We start from the raw sequence: 20,077 nt of genomic DNA, 5'->3' as shown, positions 1-20,077 counted from the left end.
GGTGCTTCCATATACCCACCACAAGCTTGTATTTCTGCACCTGGATCAGTCTCGATCTCTGTCAAAAGAAACTGAGACAGGATGGTTTGGAGTGAAGAGATCCTTGACTGGGTTAGAGTTTTGGAAAACTAGACATAGGGCTAGTTCAGACCCACATTCTATTTTCTCCAAACCCTCTCAATGTTCTGGAGTGGGGTGGTTCAGAGCTACCAGATTCGTAGACTTTAAGGCAAAAAGAGCTATTATGATCGAGTCTGACCAGCATGTCATGGGTCACAGCCTCACCCAATTGTTTCTGCATAAAGCCCAGAACTTGTCTTTGAGCTGTAGCATCTTTCAGAAAGGCAACCAGTCCTGCCTTAAAGACACAAATGATAAGGAATCTACTACATCCTTAGGAAATTTGTTCCAATGGTTAATTACCCTCACTGTTAAAAATTTGCACCTTAGAATCAGAAGATTAGTGTTGGAAGAAACCTCAGGAGGTCATCTAGTCCAACTCCCTGCTTAAAGCAAAACCAACCCCCAACTAAATCAACCTTATTTCTAGTCTAAATTTGTCTAGCTTCAGCTTCCAACCATTAGACCTTGTTATGCCTTTTTCTGCTAGATCAAAGAAATCTCTTCTGTATGTACTTTGTAAATCACGATCAAGTCACCTTTAGCTTTCTCTTTGATAAACTAAATAGGCATAAGGCAAGTTTTCCAGACCTCAAATCTTTCTTGTAGCTCTTTACTGAACCCTTTCCACTTCATCTTTTTTGAAGTATGAAACAGACACCAAAAATGGAAGTTGTTTTGGGCCCCATGTGATGTGTTAGCAGTTGGTCTTAAAAAAAAAACACAAAAAACTTCTCAATGGAAGTTCAAGCTTTTTGTCACCTATTGGAGCAAGAGTAGTTCTGTCTCTTCTTGTGTCTTGACTGACTCAATGCGATCCGATAGCCACAATAACAAACATGCTACAAACTTCTGCACTGTGGTCATGTGTGTTTGTTTGGAGCCCCATAGTGCATGGCTGGGAAAATGGAGCTGCACAGGATGGGCCTGTGGAGAGAGAGGATCAAAGAACTAATTATTTCAGTGCCTGAGATATGGCAGCTCCACAGCAGAGTAACGTCACCTGTAAACCACATGTGTCCAGCTCTGTTTGTAAAACAGTCTGAATGATACATTAAGAATTAAATTAATATAAATACAGATTTAAAAAAATATATCTTGTTTATCTATCACCACAATCATCTACCTCCTTTTTGCTTTATTTTGTATTTTTCTGTGACACAAATTCTGTGTCTGTTTTGGCATCAGACAGGAGTTATCTGCTATCTCAGACACAACTGCCATCAGTTCACTGACTCTTTAGCAAATCTTCAGAAAAGACAGGAGCGCCCTCATGGTTCTGCCAAAATACCAAGCAAATGAATTAAGGTGCCAGCCACTCTTCAGCAGATGCAGCCAAACCACCCTTTCCTGACTCACTCCAGGTACCAACCACCTCTCAAACACCTGTGCATAGCCCCAGATTGTACCCAGCTGACCACTGAGAACAGAGGAACCCAGGCCCACAGAGTATGTTGGTTAGTCAGCAGACTGAGGGTTTTTTTTTTTTGAGACATTATCCTTTGGCTCATCCCAATGCATCACCATAGCATTTGGCCAGGCAATACCCTTGAGTAGCAGGTTGGCATTTGTGGCCTTAAACGGCATTAACCTAGAGGCCCAACGAGCAGGGAAAGAGCAGTATGCTGGTGGGAAGGAAGAGGGGAAATCCCACTTTGTAGTGCGAGGCTTTGCTGTGTATTTTGTACGGTGATTTCAGGGTAGATGCACCAGTAAGCCTCCTATAGAGATCTGGTTTCTTTGCCTAGATGTAACGGAGTGACACGTGCTATGGGGTTTGGGAAACTAATGTAGCCTCCTCACTTTCATGTTCAGCTCTTCCTTCTCTTGGTCTGAAAAGGGAGCTCTCCTGCCTGATCAGAGCTGAGTAGGACAGTTCCTCAGGTTCAGGAGTGAGGCCAGTTCCTCCCCCTCTCACCATCAGAAGCTGGAGTGTCTGGTCTCCCTAGTCTAGGAGGTTGGTCTCTTCAGGGGAGGATTTAGGAGGCAGCTAGCCCACCAGGGAAGAATGGCTAGGCTGGGTAGGTCAGGCTTGAAGCTGGGGACTCAGCTGGACTTTCTGCAGACAGGGATTGCCCCTCAGTTTCATTCTTCCAGAGAAGGAATTTGAACTCCCAGCTCAAGAAGCCACTAATTGGTGGCTGACCGCTGCTGTGTGCTGTGACTCACCATGACAATCAGAGGAATTGCAACAGTCAGCAGCATGCATATTACAGCGGTAGCTGTGGCATAGCTGGGGAAACATCTCTCCTTTGGAGGACCAGTTCGTGAGAGGGGAGCGTCTGTGTTAAAATAAGAAAACCGGATATAAATGCTGATAGGTGTAGTCCATCCCCCAGCCCCTTTGTTCCTTGTCACCCATTAGAGCCTGGATTGAATCCAGCCAATATCAGGAAGTCTAAACTCAAAGTATGCCAAATGACTTAGCTTCATGGACAATAAGGACACTTAGCTCTTACATAGTGCTCTTCATCAGCAGATCTCAAAGTACTTTACAAAGGAGGTTGGTATTGTGAACCTCATTTTACAGCTGGGCAAACCAAGCATGGAGCAGTGATGTGACTTGCTCAAGGTCATCCAGCAGCCGAAGCAGGAATAGAACCCAGATCAGGAGTCCCAATCAATGGGCTTTTTTCCCCTTTATGGTTTGCAGTTACCAGCAATGCCATCTCATGGATTTTATAATGTTCTGGATAACTGAAGGGCTCTCTGGAGCCTGATCTATACTACAGAACTGTACCGCTACCAGGTTAATTGATACAGCTAAGCAGTGATTGAACCACTTCTCCTGAAACAGTCAACGGTAGCCATCCCAGTTCAGTGCTGTACCAGAATGGGGCTGGGGGGGGAGGGGCAGGGAACTACAGCCCTCCCACTTTGGCCCATCTACTTTTTGCCATAGGGGACCCCACCCCTTCCCCTCCCCTTCTGCCTGAAACCCCACCGCCTGGCCTGGCCTGGCCAGCAGCTGATGGAGCCCGGCTGGGGAACCCAGGCAGTTGTGGGAGCCATGCAGGCCCTCCACCTGCCCATGGGTCTTACCATGGCCTGGCTGTGGCTCCAAGGCCCCACACCCCTGGCCAGATCCAGGTCAAGGAAATACCTGGGCCATGCAGGCAGCTGTGCGGGGCCATGCAGGCAGCTGTGCGGAGCCTGGGTCCCTCCACCTGCCCTAGGCTGGGGTCTTGGGAGGTGGGAACACAGGCAGGGGGCTGCTTTCAGCATGGGGGGAGCCCCTCTCTGCCTTCCTGCTTGACTGGAGTGGGGTCTCTGGGGGAAGAGGACAGGTGGGGTCTTGGGGGGAAATGAGAGGTATTGAGGGGCAGGGGTGGGGCAGGGGTATGGTCTTAGGAGAAGAGGAGGGGCAGGGCAGCTCCTCAGGGGGGAAGGAGACCCCCCACCACACACGCTTTTGGAAAGGCTCAGCCACCCTTGGCTGGAGGTATTTATAGTTGATGATAATGAAGCATTTGTAGGTGGTATAGTTGATACCATGTCACCTGTGGAAGGCACTGATGTCCCAGGCATACATGTTAGTTTATCTGTAAAAATAAGATTTGGAAATAAACCCTAATGATCACGTGAACATCTTTTTATTGTTGTTGTTCTGATGTCTCTGGTCTTTTACTTCTGATGTAAGTAATACCATTTTCCCATGGCATAGTCCATTCCTTATCTCAGAAAAAAATACAATGACCAAAGTTGTTGTCAGTGTTGCAGTAAGGTCTGGTGAGGAAAAAAAAAAAGTGTCCCCATTTAAACATATTTTGGCTGCATATCAACATAATTTCTGATAAGACTAAATAATGGTCTAGGTTTACTTGGTTCTCCCTCAGGGCAGGGGCTGGACTTGATGCCTGCTCAAAGTCCTGTCCCTCCAGCCCTATGTTTCTGTGATAATGTGTTCCTCAGTACACTCAGTGCTGTAGCTGGGATTTTCAAAAGGGAGTTAAACAATTTACAATAGACAATAGGAATTTCTATCAGATTTGGGCACCTAACTCCTTTAGACACCTTTGAAATTTCCAGCCTGTAAGTATCGAAAGTATTTTTTTAACTGCCTCCTTATACCCATAAGTAACCATTCTGGTATCTTGTTTGTCTCCCAACAACACTCCGAGTGTGCATGTTGATGTCATTCTAGAAAGCTATAACGTACAAAGGATGAGATTACGAGAGGATGTTGAGTAAATCATTGTAATATGACACCAGGCAGACATTTCTGGTGTGACTGGAAGCCATCTAGATCAATAACTTTGTTGCTACATGCTGGTCTTGAATTCACCATTACAGTGTGAAGTGGAATTCAAAAATGATATTTTATTTTGGGCTGTGCTGCTTGTTACTGTATTAATATGAACTGTTGTAAATGTTAATAACGTTATTGTAGGTTGTTTCCTGACACAGACATGAATCTTAGTTTCATTGAAGTCAATGGCAACACTTCCACTGATTGCGGTGGGACAATAAGTTGGCCCAGAGTTTCCCCCCTCTCCCCTGGGGAAAATTAGTGTCATCTGTAATGTTGGGTTTTATGATGTGGACATCTGCCTCCTGGGAACTGGGTTCAGACCACCAACTCAGAGACCAACCAGCACGCCATCTAACAGCCATCAGATGTTAATGACTTTCAGTTAATACTCGCATAGCTCAGTCACAAAAAGCATTGTCTTGCTCATTCTCTGTACCATCTGAGCTCTCCAGTGACAATTGCTTATAACCATCAATGGGTATTTGTAAGTGACATCAGTTCTCATTAAAGGGAGCTATATCTTCTAGCCTAACTGGAAGTCTTAGCATCCCAACGTGAAGAAAGCAGCTGTCAAACCATTACCTACTGTAGTGGGCAGAGGTGAATTTTCTTCAGAAGTTTCACTTCTTAGAAGACCTGTTAGACGGAGAACAGTTTAATAACAATTTCACATGGTCTAAACGGAATCTTGTCTGCTTATTGCTTCTTTTGTATCAATGAATACAAGATGTCTTAATTTACAGATTGGGGTACAGCTCCTCAGCTGGTGTAAACTGGCCTACTTCTAGGCACACTGTCCATACGTGCCGACTCCGTGGGTGCTCTGGGGCTGGAGCACCCAGGGAAAAAAATTGATGGGTGCTCAGCACCTACTGGCAGCTCCCCGCCCCTGCTCCAGCTCATCTCCGCCTCCTCCATGAGCATGCCGCTGCATCCTGCTTCTCCCCCTCCCTCCCAGCGCTTGCACTGCCAAACAGCTGATTTGCGGGGCAAGGAGGGAGGGGGCAGGAGGGGGAACGTGATGCACTGGGGAAAGAGGCGGGGGTGGGGTTTTGGGGAAGGGATCCAATAGGGGCAGGGAGGGGGCGGAGTTAGGGTGAGGACTTTGGGGATGGGGTTGAGATGGGGCGGGGCCAAGGGCAGAGAAAGGGTGGAATTGGGGCAGGGGCAGGGGCCTTGGGCACCCACCAGCGCTGGAGAAAGTATGACACTGTCTGGAGGGGAGCTGTTAATAAAGTATATATCTGGGTGCATAATTTCTATCCTGTTTGGAAAGCCCCACAGAAGCTGAAAGCCGAGGCTTACCTGTTCCTGTCCCTTCTTGTGCTTATATTTGAATATGAATCCTATTGCTTTGGAAAGCCGTCTTCCTCTTAAAACCAACTGCCGGATGTTCCAGGTTAATAGGGACTTAAATAGAAGGGGCAATGCAGGCAGGCAATGCAATGAATGTGCGATCGGCCAGATACCTGTGAGAGTAAATTTCCCAGCCCTGCCCTGCCCTGCTCTGACAACTGCTGTGCCAGGGATTGTACCACCAGCACAAACAGTGTGCAGAGTGTGAGCATATGAGCAGATGCACCTGCAGCTATCCAGGCGGGGTCAGATTTCGCTTATTTCATAAATATATTAGTCTAACTATCGGAAAGGAAACAATGTCATTGTTTACAGCACTTAACACAATGGCGTCCTACTCCGTGGCTCCGGCTCTGAGGCACCACTGCAATACCAATAATAATTAGTAGTAGCAAAGGATCTTAAAGAGGAAGCAACTGATATAAGGTTGAGATATCTTCCACTCCCAAAGGGATCAGCAGGGAACCTCAAGTGAGGTAGGATCCACCAAACACATTTTAAATATTCTGTGGATATCACCTGTCTTTGGGTTTATGGATTTTCCATGGAATTTCAATTCACAGTGACTTATTGATAGCCTCCTATATTAATTTTGATGGTCATCTCAAGAACTTTGCCAGGAAGATGCTACAGTCCCATGGACACTGGACTGGGATTAAGGAGTCCCAGGGCTAACTTCTCAGCTGTGCCTAGTAGCCAGTTGCAGCTTTCTGATCCTGGGACCAGTTCTATGCCAGCTCTGGCCATGGTGTATTTTAGAGCAGCCTCATGACTGCTGTAAAGTAAATGTCTATGCTTCAATTAACCACCCATGTCAGCTGACTCTGGCTCATGGACCTTGGGCTACGGGGCTGTCATAAATAAACAGATCAGGGTTAAGGTCTCTTTTACCTGGAAAGGGTTAACAAGCTCAGTTACCTGAGAAACGCCTGACCAGAGGACCAATCAAGGGACAGGATAATTTCAAATCTCTGTGGAGGGAAGCCTTTGTCTGTGTTCCCTGTTTTGCTCTGTGTTCTCTCTTTGGATCTAAGAGAGGCCAGACATGTCTCCAAGTTCTCCTGGAGTAGTTCCTACTATCCAATAGTGAATATTAATTAGAAAGGCGGATTAGTCTTATAATTTGATTTCTATGTTTGCAGTTGTGTGTTTTGCTATAGAATTTCTTTAATTCTGTACTGTTATTGCTTTTACTGAGAAAGAAAGGAGGGGGGATTCTCTCCAAAGATTGATAAGTTTAGACCCTGTGTATTGTTCCATCTTGGTATTACAGAGACAGTTACTTTCTTTTTATTCTTTAATAAATCTTTTCTGTTAAGGACTTGGTTGATCTTTCCTTGGGTGAATTCTCAGGGAAAGGGGAGGAGGGAGGAGGACGGCATCCCTCTGCAGTTGAATCCCTGTATCTCTCCTAGGAAAAGGGAGGGGGGAGAAAGCAGGGGGGAATGGTTTATTTCTCCTAGGTGTAAGAACTCCATGGATTTGGGGCTCTTGGGATCCCCAAGGATTTTGGGGAAGGACTGTGTCCCAATACACGTACATTATTGGGTGGTGGCAGCTTTTACCAGATCTAAACTAGGATTTTAGTTTAGAGGAGTCCATGCAGGTCCCCATATTGGAACCCAACAGCTCTAAGTGGGGGTGAGACCTATGACAGGGGCTGTTTAACTGCAGTGTAGACATTCGGACTTGGGTTGGAATCCAGGCTCTGGGACCCTCCCCTCTCGCAGAGATGCTTTCCTCCTAAAAACTCTCTCCAGGGAAAGGGAACAAGGGATGTTGGACAAATGAAAGCATCACTTAATCCTTTACATTTCAGATGCTTTGTCTGTATCTTTAATAAAAGGTTAAAAGGATTTTTAATGGTGTGTTTGCCATGGGATTAAGAGGTCTCTGGATACCAACCCCCTAGACCTTGTTCAATGCTGTTTCAGATTGTACAGTGACTGGGTTGTGTTAACACCTTTGGCCCATGTATTCCATCTAAATTAATTCAACAGACGTACTGGGAAGTTCACCCCGTATCAGATCCCTCTCTAAGAACTGGATCCCAGGCCCACAGAAGTCAATGGGTGTCTTTGAATTGGTTACAGTGGCCACTGGATCTGGGCCCTGTAACATTTTTGTGTTCTCACGGGTGTTACAGATGGAGTTTGATTTTGTGACTCAGCTCACGCTTCTTGTTATCAGCACATCAATTCCAGTCTCTTCCTGTAAAGCTCTGCAGTGGATTTTCTGGCATGACAGCATGAGAACCCAAACAAACCCTTCATGGATGGATTGAAGGGCAGTTTGAGCTGCAAGCTCTGGGCCATCCCCACTCGTCCAGAACAGGCTAGAGCAGTCGATCACAAACTGGAATGAGCCCCACCAGGGCAAAACTTGTTGGGCAGATTGGAAAAGAGAGAGGAGAGAGAGAAGCCAGGTGACAGACCGTGACAATGGACCAAATCCTGGGTTCATGTCAATGGACATAGCTCTATTAAAGTCAGCGGCCCATTGACACCAGCTGAGGATCTGGCCCTCTCTGTCTGTGAGGCTTCAAGGCAGAAATTGTCTCTTGTTCTGAGGCTTACAGAGCCCCATGAATATTCTGGGGCTATTTAAATAGTCATTAATAACAAGAATATGAGTAAAACTAGGAATGGCTCTTCCCCAGGTAAATTGATTGGCACCAGTGCATTTTCACTAGGGGCTGGAGTGTGCCCATTGGGTCAGATTTTGCTCTCAGCCTTGCCAGTGCATTTCCCTTGGAGTCTAACCTGTAGTAGCCCTGTCCAAAGAATAATGACCTCTCTGAACATACATCGGAGCCCTCTTCAAAGCCAGTGCCAAGAGCTGTGTGAGTGACAGCTGCCCAGCAGTCGAAAGGCAGAGTCCAGGAGGCCAAAGGGGCCTCCACAAAGCAAGGAGCTTCTGTTGGTGCTGCTGTCCATAACAAACACAGATGTAGCTGAACGGCTATGAGAACCAACTGCTAGTCCTATGAAGTCACTGGCAATATTCCCGTTGACTGCACTGGGAGCAGAATTACACCCAGAGGGATAAAAGCTGTTAGCACGGTCAGGGAGGGATGTCGACCCAGAATTTTCTGTGCTGATTGGAAACAGCTTCTGCCAATACCAAAGAACTGTGCTAGGTGTGAACATGCATGAAACATCTATGTGCAGTCACCTGCCTGCATTTACAGTGACTGGGAAGGGGGTCAGCTGCAGATATAGGGGGCTAGTTATGGGCCTCTGCATGGGCAATTAGCCAATTAACATATGAAATTGGAATCAATAAGGATGCAAATTAGGCCTGGATTCTGTGTGCATTTTTGCATGCCAAACCTATTTCAAAATCAGGCCTTGACATGGGGCACCAGCTGTTGAACTGAAGGGGGGGCGGAGGGGGAGGATGGCAGTTGGGGGAAATAAGGAGGGCGGAGAAGAGGAGGGGCAGAGACTCTGGGGCCTCCAAGTCAATCCACTTCTGACCCTTGACTGTGAGGTTTATTTGGAGCCTTTTAACGTTCTAGAAAAGCCCACCAAGCCCTGGGGAGATGCAAATAGACGCTTTGTGTGTAAAACAGTACATGGAAAAACCTTTCTGCATCAACTGGCAACCAGCAAATGGCAGTTCACCCTCCACAGCCAGACCAACCCTGGGTCAGTGCAGTAGTGCTAGAGATTTGCCTCAAATCCAGGTGATTGGTGGCCCCCATCTCCAGGCCACAGATTGCTGCGCTGGAAGCTTTAACCTACCCATACTTCTGTCACACGCCCCATCTCTAGCAGCTCCTGAAGCCCAGATTCTCTTGCAGGTCAACAAGGTTATTAGTGAAAAGCAAATGATTTATTGAAAGCTATTAATTAAACTAACTGAGCTTTACATAGTCCCAGGAGGGACCTGGACTTCATTCCTAGCCCTGGTCCCTTGCTCCATGGCTCAGCAGGGGCAGGGAATGTGTGTTCTACTGTATGCCACAAGACGCCTGCATTTGATGATCTCTGGCCAGCTGGAGCTGGGAGCAGACCTTATTATCACACAGGAGACCTAGCCTCAGCTGCTGGGTCTGGCTCCTGACTCCTTAAGCTTGTAGGACAACTGTATGCTAGAGGTGGCTTGCAGAAGATTCATGCTGAAGTTCTGCCACTGAGATGAAGAGAGGTCAGGGAGTTCCCTGCCTCTGGTGAAGTCATCCCCCTCTGGATTCTCTTAAATCACCCTTGCCAGACAGGAACGTAATCCACAAGGTTCATCAAAATACTTCTGCAGAGCAAGTGTTCTGCCATTGGAATGCACTAGGTTCTAGCCTCTCTCAGGCATACTTGGAACATTTCCTGGGACTGGTGCACCCTGGTTCCCCCACTCTGAGGCCTTCTCTTACCCCCATCACTCCATTTCCAATGGCACAGGTCTTAGCAGCATGATGTTTAATCAACCTGCTCAGGCGAGTTTTCAGGAGCAAATGTTTCCAGTAACGGTGGGCACGAGGTAGATGTTTGTTTGCAATGTGGTTATGCTTCTGCCAAAGTAGGAAAACAACATAATAGATTCCCAATACCTCCCTTTATTCAGTGCCATTGCACCCTGCACCCCAGCACAGAGAGTCAGGAGGAAGTCCAGGCTAATGGAGAAAAGGTTCATGGGTGCCCCTTGTCTGTACTTTGGCAGCACATCACTACGGCAGGGGCAGTGGGTGCTTGTCATTACTACACAAGAGGCCAAGGGCCTGATTCGCAGCTCTACTTGGGCCAGAAACAGAGGGGAAGGCAAAGTTGGCTTTCAGCCACAGCTGCATATTTGGGGGCTGGCCTGGTCCTGGTGAAAGTTTGAGCAGCCTGTGCTAAGTTACGCTCTATTTCCTGGGACTCCAGCAAGCAGAAAAATAGCCACAGCAGGGTACAGTCCAGCCATACACCCCCCCCGTACCTTGGGCTCACCCTTTCCTGCCACCAGGATGCCCCCCTGTAGTCAGGGCCGGGAGCAGAGCTAGTGTACAACCATTACCCCAGCACTGTAGCATCCAGGGATGCCCCCTCCATGGGCGGTATTGTTGGGGGTCATTGCCTTCCCCTTTAAAAACTCTTTATGCTGCATACAGGGGAATCTTGGATTAGAATCAGACGCCAAGAATCAGGGCCTGACTGTCCCCTTGTGTAGTCATTCATATCTGTGCCAAGTGGGTGCAAAATGCGCCTGTTCTGACAAGGTGCCAGGCAGGGGAGAAGCAGGCCCAGATCCTGCTGTGAGCCCAGATCCTCAAAGATATTTAGGCATTTAGCTGTGAGGTAGGTGTCCAGCTGCTTTCAGGGCTCTGAGCCCTTGTCTTTACTACTGAATGAGAGCCCTGAGTTTGATCTCCACACATCAGGAGATGGGTGGGGCACAGCTGTGGCCCCAAGAAATGAGCACCAGGATAATGCCAGAGCCCAGAGGGGATGGACCAAGTATGCAGCATGGGGGGCTAGGGCCAGACCAACCAACAGTGATGTCAAACTGTCTCCCTTCCAATGGAGAACATGGGGTATCTCACCACCCAACAGGGAGGGGTGATGGGTAGGGCACTTCTCCACACCCAGCTGCAACACTGGACCCGCTACAGTGGCTGTTTTGGTTCCGTTATCTGCCCCATACACCAAGGCACATCCTATTTGCTCAGGAGGGTGTGAGAGGGATGGATACAAAGGAGAAATCCTGCTGTTAAAGGAAGCTCTATTGTCTGTCAGGCAGAGAGGTGGGTGGAGTGCTGGGCCTGGGCCGCTCTGGCCTGCAGGCACTGAGGTCCGGGTTCACTTACTCTGGAAAATTTCAGGCCCAGATCCTCAAAGGGATTTAGGATTCCTTTGAGGATGTGTGGGCCAAGAAGCATTATGAGAGAGGCTGCTTCCAGGAACACAGCACTCTGCTAAACAGTCTGGGTTTTTTTGTTTTTTTTTTTGCTGATGTTCTTTGATCCATCTGCCCAAGCAAGTCCTAATTTACTAATGCTCACATGAGCACACAGTGTGTTCAGAGGCAGTTTGATTGACTGTGCTTCCCAGGCAGCACACAACTGCTGGTCACGGCAAGACGTCCTTGAGATTCCAGTCCTGGATTCCTCAGGGATCTGCCAAAACACATCATTCCTGGGCTGCTCTTGTTTCAGTTGTGGGGCTCCATTTCCACTTTACCAGGGCTCCACAGATCTGATGTGCATCACTCCCTTGCTATTCTTGTCCTGGGCCATTTGTGGTGTCTATGCAGTAAGGAGCATTTCTCACCCTGAGACAGCTTTCCAAACATCACGGAGTCATATTTGCTCAGTTGCACTGTCTGTTAAGAGCACAAGGCAAAGCCTAAAGCAAATAAATCTTTAAGACTGTGATTTAAACTATTTCATCAGCAAATCAGTTGGACTTAATGCTTCCCACTCATAGCACAAGATTCGTAACATACAAAAATTCCCTCTGGAATCCATTATCAGTATCACACGTTACATGGCTGATAGTTCCCATCAACATCAAAGTCTGTTAGCCATTAATTGGCTGAAACCATGTAGGGAGTTTCCTAAAACACAAATGATAACTACTCCCAGGTGGCATTAATTCCCATTCATTATTTCCCTGCCCGAGGGACTGGGCTTTGGGTGAGACTGGGGAATTAATTACCTGGGGCAGCTGTGAGCTGGCTTTAGGTCAGGGTATAAAGGCTCCAGAACAGCTGTTTCTCTCCATGCTGGGTTTGCTGTAGGCAGGATGGGGCACAAAAGCAGCTTGGGCTTTACTTTCCTGTGCTGGGTGATCAGTGGGGTGACCAGTTACAATCCCTGGGATTTCTCTAGGAGGGACTCAGCCATCTGGAGACCCACCCCCAGGGCTGAGCCCCCTCGTAGACAAGTCTATGTATCCTCTCTTGCCCAGCCCTACCCCTGGGCTTGGGTTGATGCTTCCCAGCTCAGGGCTGTGTCCCTGCTGCAGCCTGTCACGGTGCAGTGTGAGGAGGCTCAGCTGGTGATCACTGTGCACAGGGATCTGTTTGGGACTGGGAGACTGATCAAAGCTGCTGACCTGAGCCTTGGCCCAGCTGCCTGCCAGTACACGTCCCTTAATGCTGCGGAGAACACAGTGACCTTTGCAGCTGGTCTCCATGAATGTGGCAGCACCTCACAGGTAAAGCAGCTTCATACAAGTCTGGTGCTCCACTGGGTTGGATGAGTATCTTGATCCCTCCCATTGTGCAGGCCCCAGCTAACTTTCTGTGATGCATGGTTCTGTGGGTGGGTGATGGGCAGCTCTAGGCCAGTCTGATATTAACATCTAGGATGCCTAATGGACTGGGTCCATAGCTAGAGTTATTGGTTTCCCCTACTTGCCATGCTAAACAGGCAGCTGCTATCAGCTGTCAGAGCTTCCCCCTTTGAGTGACATCCTCTCCCTTGAAAGAACAGTGAGCTGAGCCATGCCCTTGCAATCTCCTCCTCCACTGGGAGTCCCTATTTCAAGAAGCCCCAACAGCTGCACTGCTCCCAGAGAGAGATGATGGACAGCAGAACTGGAGTGGCCAAAGGGTGCTACATGTCAGCTGTCTTCCAGAATGCTTCTGTCCTGTAAGGGAAAACAGCTTCTCCTACATAATGGTTGGAGAGTGCTAGAAGCAGTAGTTGTGGTGACCACAGCTGTGCAGAACTAGGCCCTACAGTACCTATCAGTAGTCCCCAGGCAGTCATTCCAGGGGAGTGAGTGCAAAAAGCTCTAATGGTTATGTTGCCTTTCAGCAATGGTGGTTCCATGAGTTGTGCATGTGCGGAAAGACTTTCTGTTAATAGAAATGTCTTTCTAGGTCTTGCTGAACCTAGTACTGTAGTTTTGTATGTCAATTGTGTGCTGTTAACCCTTCCATATCTGATTCTTCCCAGATGACCCCAGACTCTCTGGTTTACAGCACAAGCCTGAACTATAACCCCACCCCTGCCAGCAACCCAGTGATCCTGAGAACCAATCTGGCTGTGATTCCTATTGAGTGTCATTATCCCAGGTGAGTGTCTGAGATGTTCAGATCCCCTCCCTCTCATTCAGTCCCTGTTGTGGGATCTGGGTCAGTGACTGAGGTTTGCTCCTCTCACAGGAAGGACAATGTGAGCAGTAAAGCCATCAAGCCAACCTGGGTTCCCTTCATCTCCACTCTGTCTGCAGAGGAGAGGCTGGGTTTCTCCCTGCGCCTGATGAATGGTAGGTGGGAGGAGACTTCAGGGGAGCTGAGCCCAGCCCTGCCTGTCTGTCCTGCTCACTGTGAGCTTGCCTTGCAGATGACTGGAGTGCTGAGAGACCCTCCAATGGATTCCAGCTGGGGGAGGTCATGCATATCCAAGCTGATGTCAGCACTGGGAACCATGTGGCTTTGAGGCTCTTTGTGGACAGCTGTGTGGCCACCCTGACCCCAGACAGGGACTCCTCTCCCCGCTATGCTGTCATTGACTTCAATGGGTAAGAGCTGGCAGCCCTTTCTAGTCTAGAATCTACCTCAAGTCTGTGGGGATCTTACTAACAAGATCTTGTGTGTAGATGCCTGGTGGATGGGAGGTCAGATGACACCACCTCAGCCTTCATATTCCCCAGGCCCAGGCAGGACACACTGCAGTTCATGGTGGACGTGTTCAGGTTTGCAGGAGATACCAGGAACTTGGTGAGCTCCCAGATTTCTGCTCCAAGTCAATTCCCCCAGGCTAAGCAGGTCTTAGTGTCCCCTGGGATGGTCCTAACCCCTCTTCCCACTTCCCCTCCAGATCTACATCACCTGTCATCTGAAAGTCACTGCAACTGAGCAAGCCCCAGATCCCTTGAACAAGGCTTGTTCCTTCAACAAAGCAGGCAACATGTGAGTAGCTGGAGTAGAACCCCATGGAGGTGGTGGGCTGGTGGGATCAGCAGACTGGAGAGGACAAGTCTTATTGTAAGTGACCCTGCCCCTTCATCTGTTCCAGCTGGGCTCCAGTGGAAGGCACCAGAGACATCTGCAGGTGCTGTGAGACTGGGAACTGTGCATTGCTTGGAGGACAGTCAGGGAGAGGCAGCCCTCTGGACAGATGGCCAGGGAGGCGCTTCTGGAGAGATGTGGCCTCCAGACATGGTAGGCTGTATATATCCTACATAGCTAATAGAAGTTTGAACCCAAAGAGAGCTTTCTTTTAGCCCAAGCCACTGTTCTTTGGTTGTCTTTCTTCTAAAATGAGGATAAGAGCAGGAATGTTGATTGGTTCTCTGGTAACTCCTCTCTGCAATACAGGTGACTCCTCAGTGAGGGTAGGAGAGGCTGATGTTGTCGTAGGACCCCTAATCATCCTTGATGCCTACCAAGAATCCAGGGATGCTGTAGAAGATCGAGTGGAAGCAGGGAAGGCGGCAGCACCAGGTATCCTTTAGGTTATAAGAACCAGCCATGCACCCTGGGAGCATATGTTATGAATCTTTTGGGGGAGGGGATGCCTTCCACCTCAAGGGAACTCTGAATAATGAACCTTTCAAGGACGAATCTTAGTGCTATCTAGCCTGTGGGCAGCAGTTGGAAAGCAAAAGAGCAAACTAAAGCCAGGGGAGTTCTCGGCAGTGCCTAAGAGGGCATCTCTAGACATCAGCAATACCCCTCCTGGCTCAGCTGATTGGTTGCACCAAAAATTGGCCTAAAACCTACAACTTAGGAATCTAGATTCCTGTTTACTCCAGCTAGTCTTGACTAAAACACGATTCAACAGAATCAACATGAAGGATCAGGTCCACAAAGCTGAGCAGTAGCTGAACAACACAAACAAGAACTTCCCACTTCATCTACCACAGCACTCCCTAGTGTATGGTGCAGACAGACACCAAAAGCTCCAAAACCACTGACCTCTTCTTCCTGCAGGTGCAGAGGAGAATCCTGGGCTGGAGCTGGGACTGACCTTGGTGGCAGCTGCCATAGCTTTGGCCTCCATGATTCTGGCCATCTGGTTCATCTACAAAAACCACAGCCGTGCCACTGCTGGAACTGTTGTGTGACTGGCACTTTGTCTAGCATAAAATAAAACTACAAAATGTCTCATCTGGTCAGTGGTGACTTCCTAGGGGGTGAGGGAGGGGTCTTCTGTTCTGGGGGCAAGTGGGGAAGGAGACAAGCTGCTCCATGCACTGCCCATCTCATAGAGCCATGGGGTTAGAAGGGACTGCAAGGGTCATCTAGTCTAACCTCCTACTAAGGTGCAAGACTTAGGTTGAAAACCACTGGTTTAGACACATGGTCTAAATACAGGGACCTCTGGGGGTCTATAGATGATTCCTAAAGGGATCCACACCTCCATTTAAAACCCCCTTTTTTTTTTAAAGGGTCTGCAAATGAGAGGCTGAAAACCACTGGTCTAAACCATCCAAGACCAATGGATACAGAGGTGCTGTCTTTCTGAATTGCTGGCAGGTGCTTGACCCCCCCCCCCCCAGCACTGCCCCCAGTCTACCCCTTCCCCTAGCCTTGAGCATGCCCCACCCTCACTGCTCCCAGTGCCTCTTGCATGCTGCTGAACAGCTGATTGTGGTGGGGGGAGGCACTGGGAGGAGAGGAGCTGATTGGTGGGGCCCACTGGTGGGCAGGAGGTGATATGGGGCTGTTGGTGGGTGCTCAGCACCCACCATTTTTTCCATGGGTGATCCAGCCCTGGAGCACCCAGAGTTGGTGCCTGTGGATGGCTATACAGCCTCCTTTTGAAAACCTCTGAATAAGTTCCCTAGTCTGTTCCATTGTCCTACTGTTCTTAGTTCAGAATTCTTTTCTGAGACTTAATTCTGCTCTACTGTAATCTGAACCCATTGCCTCTTGTCTTGCCCCAGAGGGCAAGACAACAATTTTTTTTATGGCAGCCTTTCAAGTATTTGAAGACTGCTGTCATATTTCTCTCCCTCCCCGCATCTCTTCCAAACAAAACATACCCAGTTCCATAGGCACCAACTCCATGGGTGCTCAGCAGCCAAGCTCCCTGCCTCCACCTCTTCTCCCGAGTGTGCTGTGTCCCTGCTCCTCCACCTACCTCCCAGTGCTTGCTGTCACCAAACAGCTGTTCGGTGGCATAGCAAGCTCCAGGAGGGAGGTGGGGAGAAGCGGGAAGAGGCAGGGCCAGGGATTTGGGGAAAGGGTTGGAATGAGAGAGGGGGCAGGGTCAAGCTACCACCGATCCAAGCAGAAGTCAGGGCCTATGCCTAGTCTTTCAGCCTTTGATCATCTCTTGCCTCTGGATCCTCTTCAGTTTCTCCATCCTTTCTAGACAACTGTGCCCAATTTTGGACACAGGACTCCAGTTTAGGCCTAACCAGCAGTGAGTAGAGTGGTATCTGCATGTTATCTGTTAATGCAACCCAAAAATGCCCCCGCTGCCCCAAACCACAAATGCCCCAGTATTGCCTGGCTGATTCCTGCTGCTGTGATCCACCACAGCTCCCCAATTCTTCTCGGCAGCACTGCTGCCAAGGCAGTTATCCCCCAGTCTGTATTTGTGCATTTAGTTTGTCTTAAACTTTTCTTAATTGAATTTCATTTTGGCTGTTGCCTAGTTCTCCAATTTATCAAGATCTGTCTAAATCTTAGTTCTTATTCTCCAAAGTGTTTACAACCAGTGCTTAACTTGTGCCAGCGCTAAGCCCTGGCATCTCTAGGCTTGGCAGCTCAAAGCCCCAATATCTCTGGGATTGCTGCATTTGGTTATGGAAGTTCCCCCCCCCCCCCCCCCCCCCCCAAAAAAAAGCTTGAGCCCTGGCATCTTTCATTACAGATTCAGCACTGTTTACAACCCCCCAGCTCTGTCACCTGCAAATTTGGTCAGTAGCTCTACTCCTATGTTCAGCTCCTTAATATTAAATAACACTAGCCCCAGAACAGAGCCTTAGGGAACCCTACTCAAGACCTTCCACTCTGATGTCATTCCATAAATAGTTACTCTGTTGATTAACCATTATGTATCCACTTAATGGGAGTTTTACTGAGCCTAAATTTCTCTAGCTTGCTTATGAGAATGTCATGTGGGACTGTGTCAAAAGTTTTTTGTAAAGTCCAGGTATCTTATGTCCATCACATTTCCCCCATCCATCAAACCAGTTCCCTTGTCAAAGAAGGAAATCAAGTTGGTTTGACATGATTTGTGCTTGGTATATCCATGCTGGCTGCTAGTCTTGCCCCTTCATTCTCTAGCTATGTGCAAATGGAATGTTTTATACATTGCTCTAGTAGCTTCCCAGGTATCAAGGGCAGGCTGAGTGATCTATATAGTTCCCCAGCTCCTCCTTTTTAAAGAGGAACCATGTTAGCCCTTCAGTCTGCCAGGACCTCTGTCTGTTAGTCTATAAGGTGCCACAAGACTCTTTGCTGCTTTTACAGATCCAGACTAACATGGCTACCCCTCTGATACTAGGACCTCTCCTGTCAGCCCTGAGTGGACAAATATCACCTGTGGCTCTGGGATTTCTTTCACGACCTGGGGCAAAGAACATCAGACCCTGCTTGAATTCACTCAAATTAGTCAGCTCTCCAATGTGTTCTTTACTAAGCCAGAGCTGCATTTCTTCAACTTTATTGTCTACGATAACTTTGCTGGTCATCTGATCATGTTATTTTTTTGTGTGAAGACTGAAGAAAGGCAGCAGTGAGCAGCTCTTTCTTCCTATCTTCTATTACCAGCTCACTACCTCCCGTGAGCAGCAGGCCCAGGTCCCTGATCTTCCTTTTTTGTCTACTATATTTGTAGAACCCTTTCTTGTCACTAATATTTCTTGCCAGTTTTAACTCAGGCCTTCTCTTGGCTTGCTTGACTTTGTCCCTGGGGAGAGTTTCAATGAGATTTTTTGCAGGGGCTGTATGTAGCATCCTCCTCCACCTATATGAAGAGCTGAACTGCTGGGGCATGCCATGTAATGGACACATGTTAAAGGAGACGTTCTCCTGTCTCTGAGCTGCTCACTGCCAGCTGCAAGAACCTAGAGCCCTTTCCCCAGACTAGTGGGGAAAACCCTCCCAGCCACTACTCCCCTTTCAAACAGGGCCCAAGGCTGAGTATTGACAACACACTGTATCTATTCACAGCCCTCTGAGTTGTGGCAACAGGTTAATAATGGCCCAGGCTCATCCCTGGTCTGACTTCAGTAGGCAGGTGTCTGTAATGAATGTGGCTCTGTGCTTGCTGATATGCCTTGGCTTGTCTACGTATTGGTCTAGTGTAAACTACTTAAACCACCTTCGGCGCTAGAGCCTGATTAGGTTAAAATGCTATTGGTGAAAGAGGTCTGTCCCCAGGTCAGCAAGCTGCTTAACTAGGCACTGCTCACACATCCAGAGAAGAACTCTGCTCTCTGTGCTGACTAAAACTTGCTCTCTACAGGGGCCAATCTTCACTTCTTTAGAAAACTGTTCTGTTACGGCGACAACCCGCTTCCATCAACATGTTCTTTGGCCACCTGAGCAAGTACTGGCAGACCTAATGCAGGGGGGAGTGGGGAAACATCACTAGCTGTGCCATACAGCTCTGAAACTAGGAACATTCTAGCCATTCTGCTCTTTGCCTGGTCTTTTCAAAAAGAAAGAAAAATGAGGTGTGCTGCTCTACCCTCAACTGTGTGTGTTCTCTCCAGGGCCCAGAGTTCTTCCATAACCTGGGGAGAGTAAGAAAGATCAGCAGTGGGTGAGTTGGCCCAGCAGCTCCTACATAGGGAGGAGACTGCAGACACAGGGGCCTTCTTAACAGATGAAGACATAAGAGATGTGGGAGCTGAAGTAACCAAATTGAAACTGAACAGAAGATGCCAATATTTACAAGGGGAGATGAACAACCCTGAGTACCAGGGCCGGCGCTTCCATTAGGTAACCCTAGGCGGTCACCTAGGGTGCCAGGATTCGGGGGGCGGCATTTTGTGCGCTCCCCATGGGGCGCACGGGAGCTTCCAGTTCCGCTCCCGTTGCGCCACCAAAGAAGGACCTTCTGCCGACGTGCCGCAGAAAACAGCGCCAAGCAATTGAGCAGCTCAATGACTGCCGCTGTCGCCTATGGCATTTCGGCGGAGGGTCCTTCTTCGGCGGTGCAATGGGAGCAGAACCGGAAGCTCCCGCGCACCCCATGGGGAGTGCACAAAATGCCACCCCCCGAATTCTGCCTAGGGTGCCAGAAACCCAGGCGCTGCTCCTGCTTGGTACAGCTCAGCAGGAGCACTAGAGGATTTGCTAGCACCTGGAGTCCTCAAATTCAAACTAACACGTCTACCCTTTGACTGCTTAGGCCTGGACCTGAGGGTAGCTGCCAAGGTGTTCACTATTTTAAGACTGGTTTCAGAGGGAGAGCTGTGTTAGTCTATAGCAGCAAAAACAAGCAGTCCTTTTGGC

At 48.5% G+C, this 20,077-nt stretch overlaps 1 protein-coding gene across 1 annotated transcript; it reads left to right on the top strand.

Annotated features, from left to right (window-relative positions):
- Positions 1–12,418: 12,418 nt before the first annotated feature.
- LOC123344067 (zona pellucida sperm-binding protein 3-like) lies at positions 12,419–15,760 on the top strand. Its single transcript, XM_044979810.1, has 9 exons — positions 12,419–12,864; positions 13,611–13,729; positions 13,820–13,923; positions 14,001–14,178; positions 14,257–14,377; positions 14,478–14,569; positions 14,676–14,821; positions 14,978–15,103; positions 15,593–15,760. The coding sequence occupies exons 1-9, from the start codon at positions 12,451–12,453 to the stop codon at positions 15,724–15,726; spliced, it is 1,434 nt and encodes a 477-aa protein (XP_044835745.1). The 5' UTR covers positions 12,419–12,450; the 3' UTR covers positions 15,727–15,760.
- Positions 15,761–20,077: the final 4,317 nt, after the last annotated feature.

This window comes from Mauremys mutica, chromosome 11, assembly GCF_020497125.1.
Source record: "Mauremys mutica isolate MM-2020 ecotype Southern chromosome 11, ASM2049712v1, whole genome shotgun sequence".
Taxonomy (NCBI): domain Eukaryota; kingdom Metazoa; phylum Chordata; order Testudines; family Geoemydidae; genus Mauremys; species Mauremys mutica.
The sequence above is the reverse complement of the archived record's forward strand: the minus strand, read 5'-3'. Positions and strand labels throughout refer to the sequence as shown.

Excerpts from the sequence above, each read along its gene's own strand:
- LOC123344067 (XM_044979810.1), top strand. The coding sequence starts at position 12,451 with ATGGGGCACAAAAGCAGCTTGGGCTTTACTTTCCTGTGCTGGGTGATC. Across the intron at positions 13,924-14,000 it reads CTCCCTGCGCCTGATGAATG|ATGACTGGAGTGCTGAGAGA; the intron begins GTAGGTGGGAGG and ends CTTGCCTTGCAG. Across the intron at positions 15,104-15,592 it reads AGGGAAGGCGGCAGCACCAG|GTGCAGAGGAGAATCCTGGG; the intron begins GTATCCTTTAGG and ends TTCTTCCTGCAG.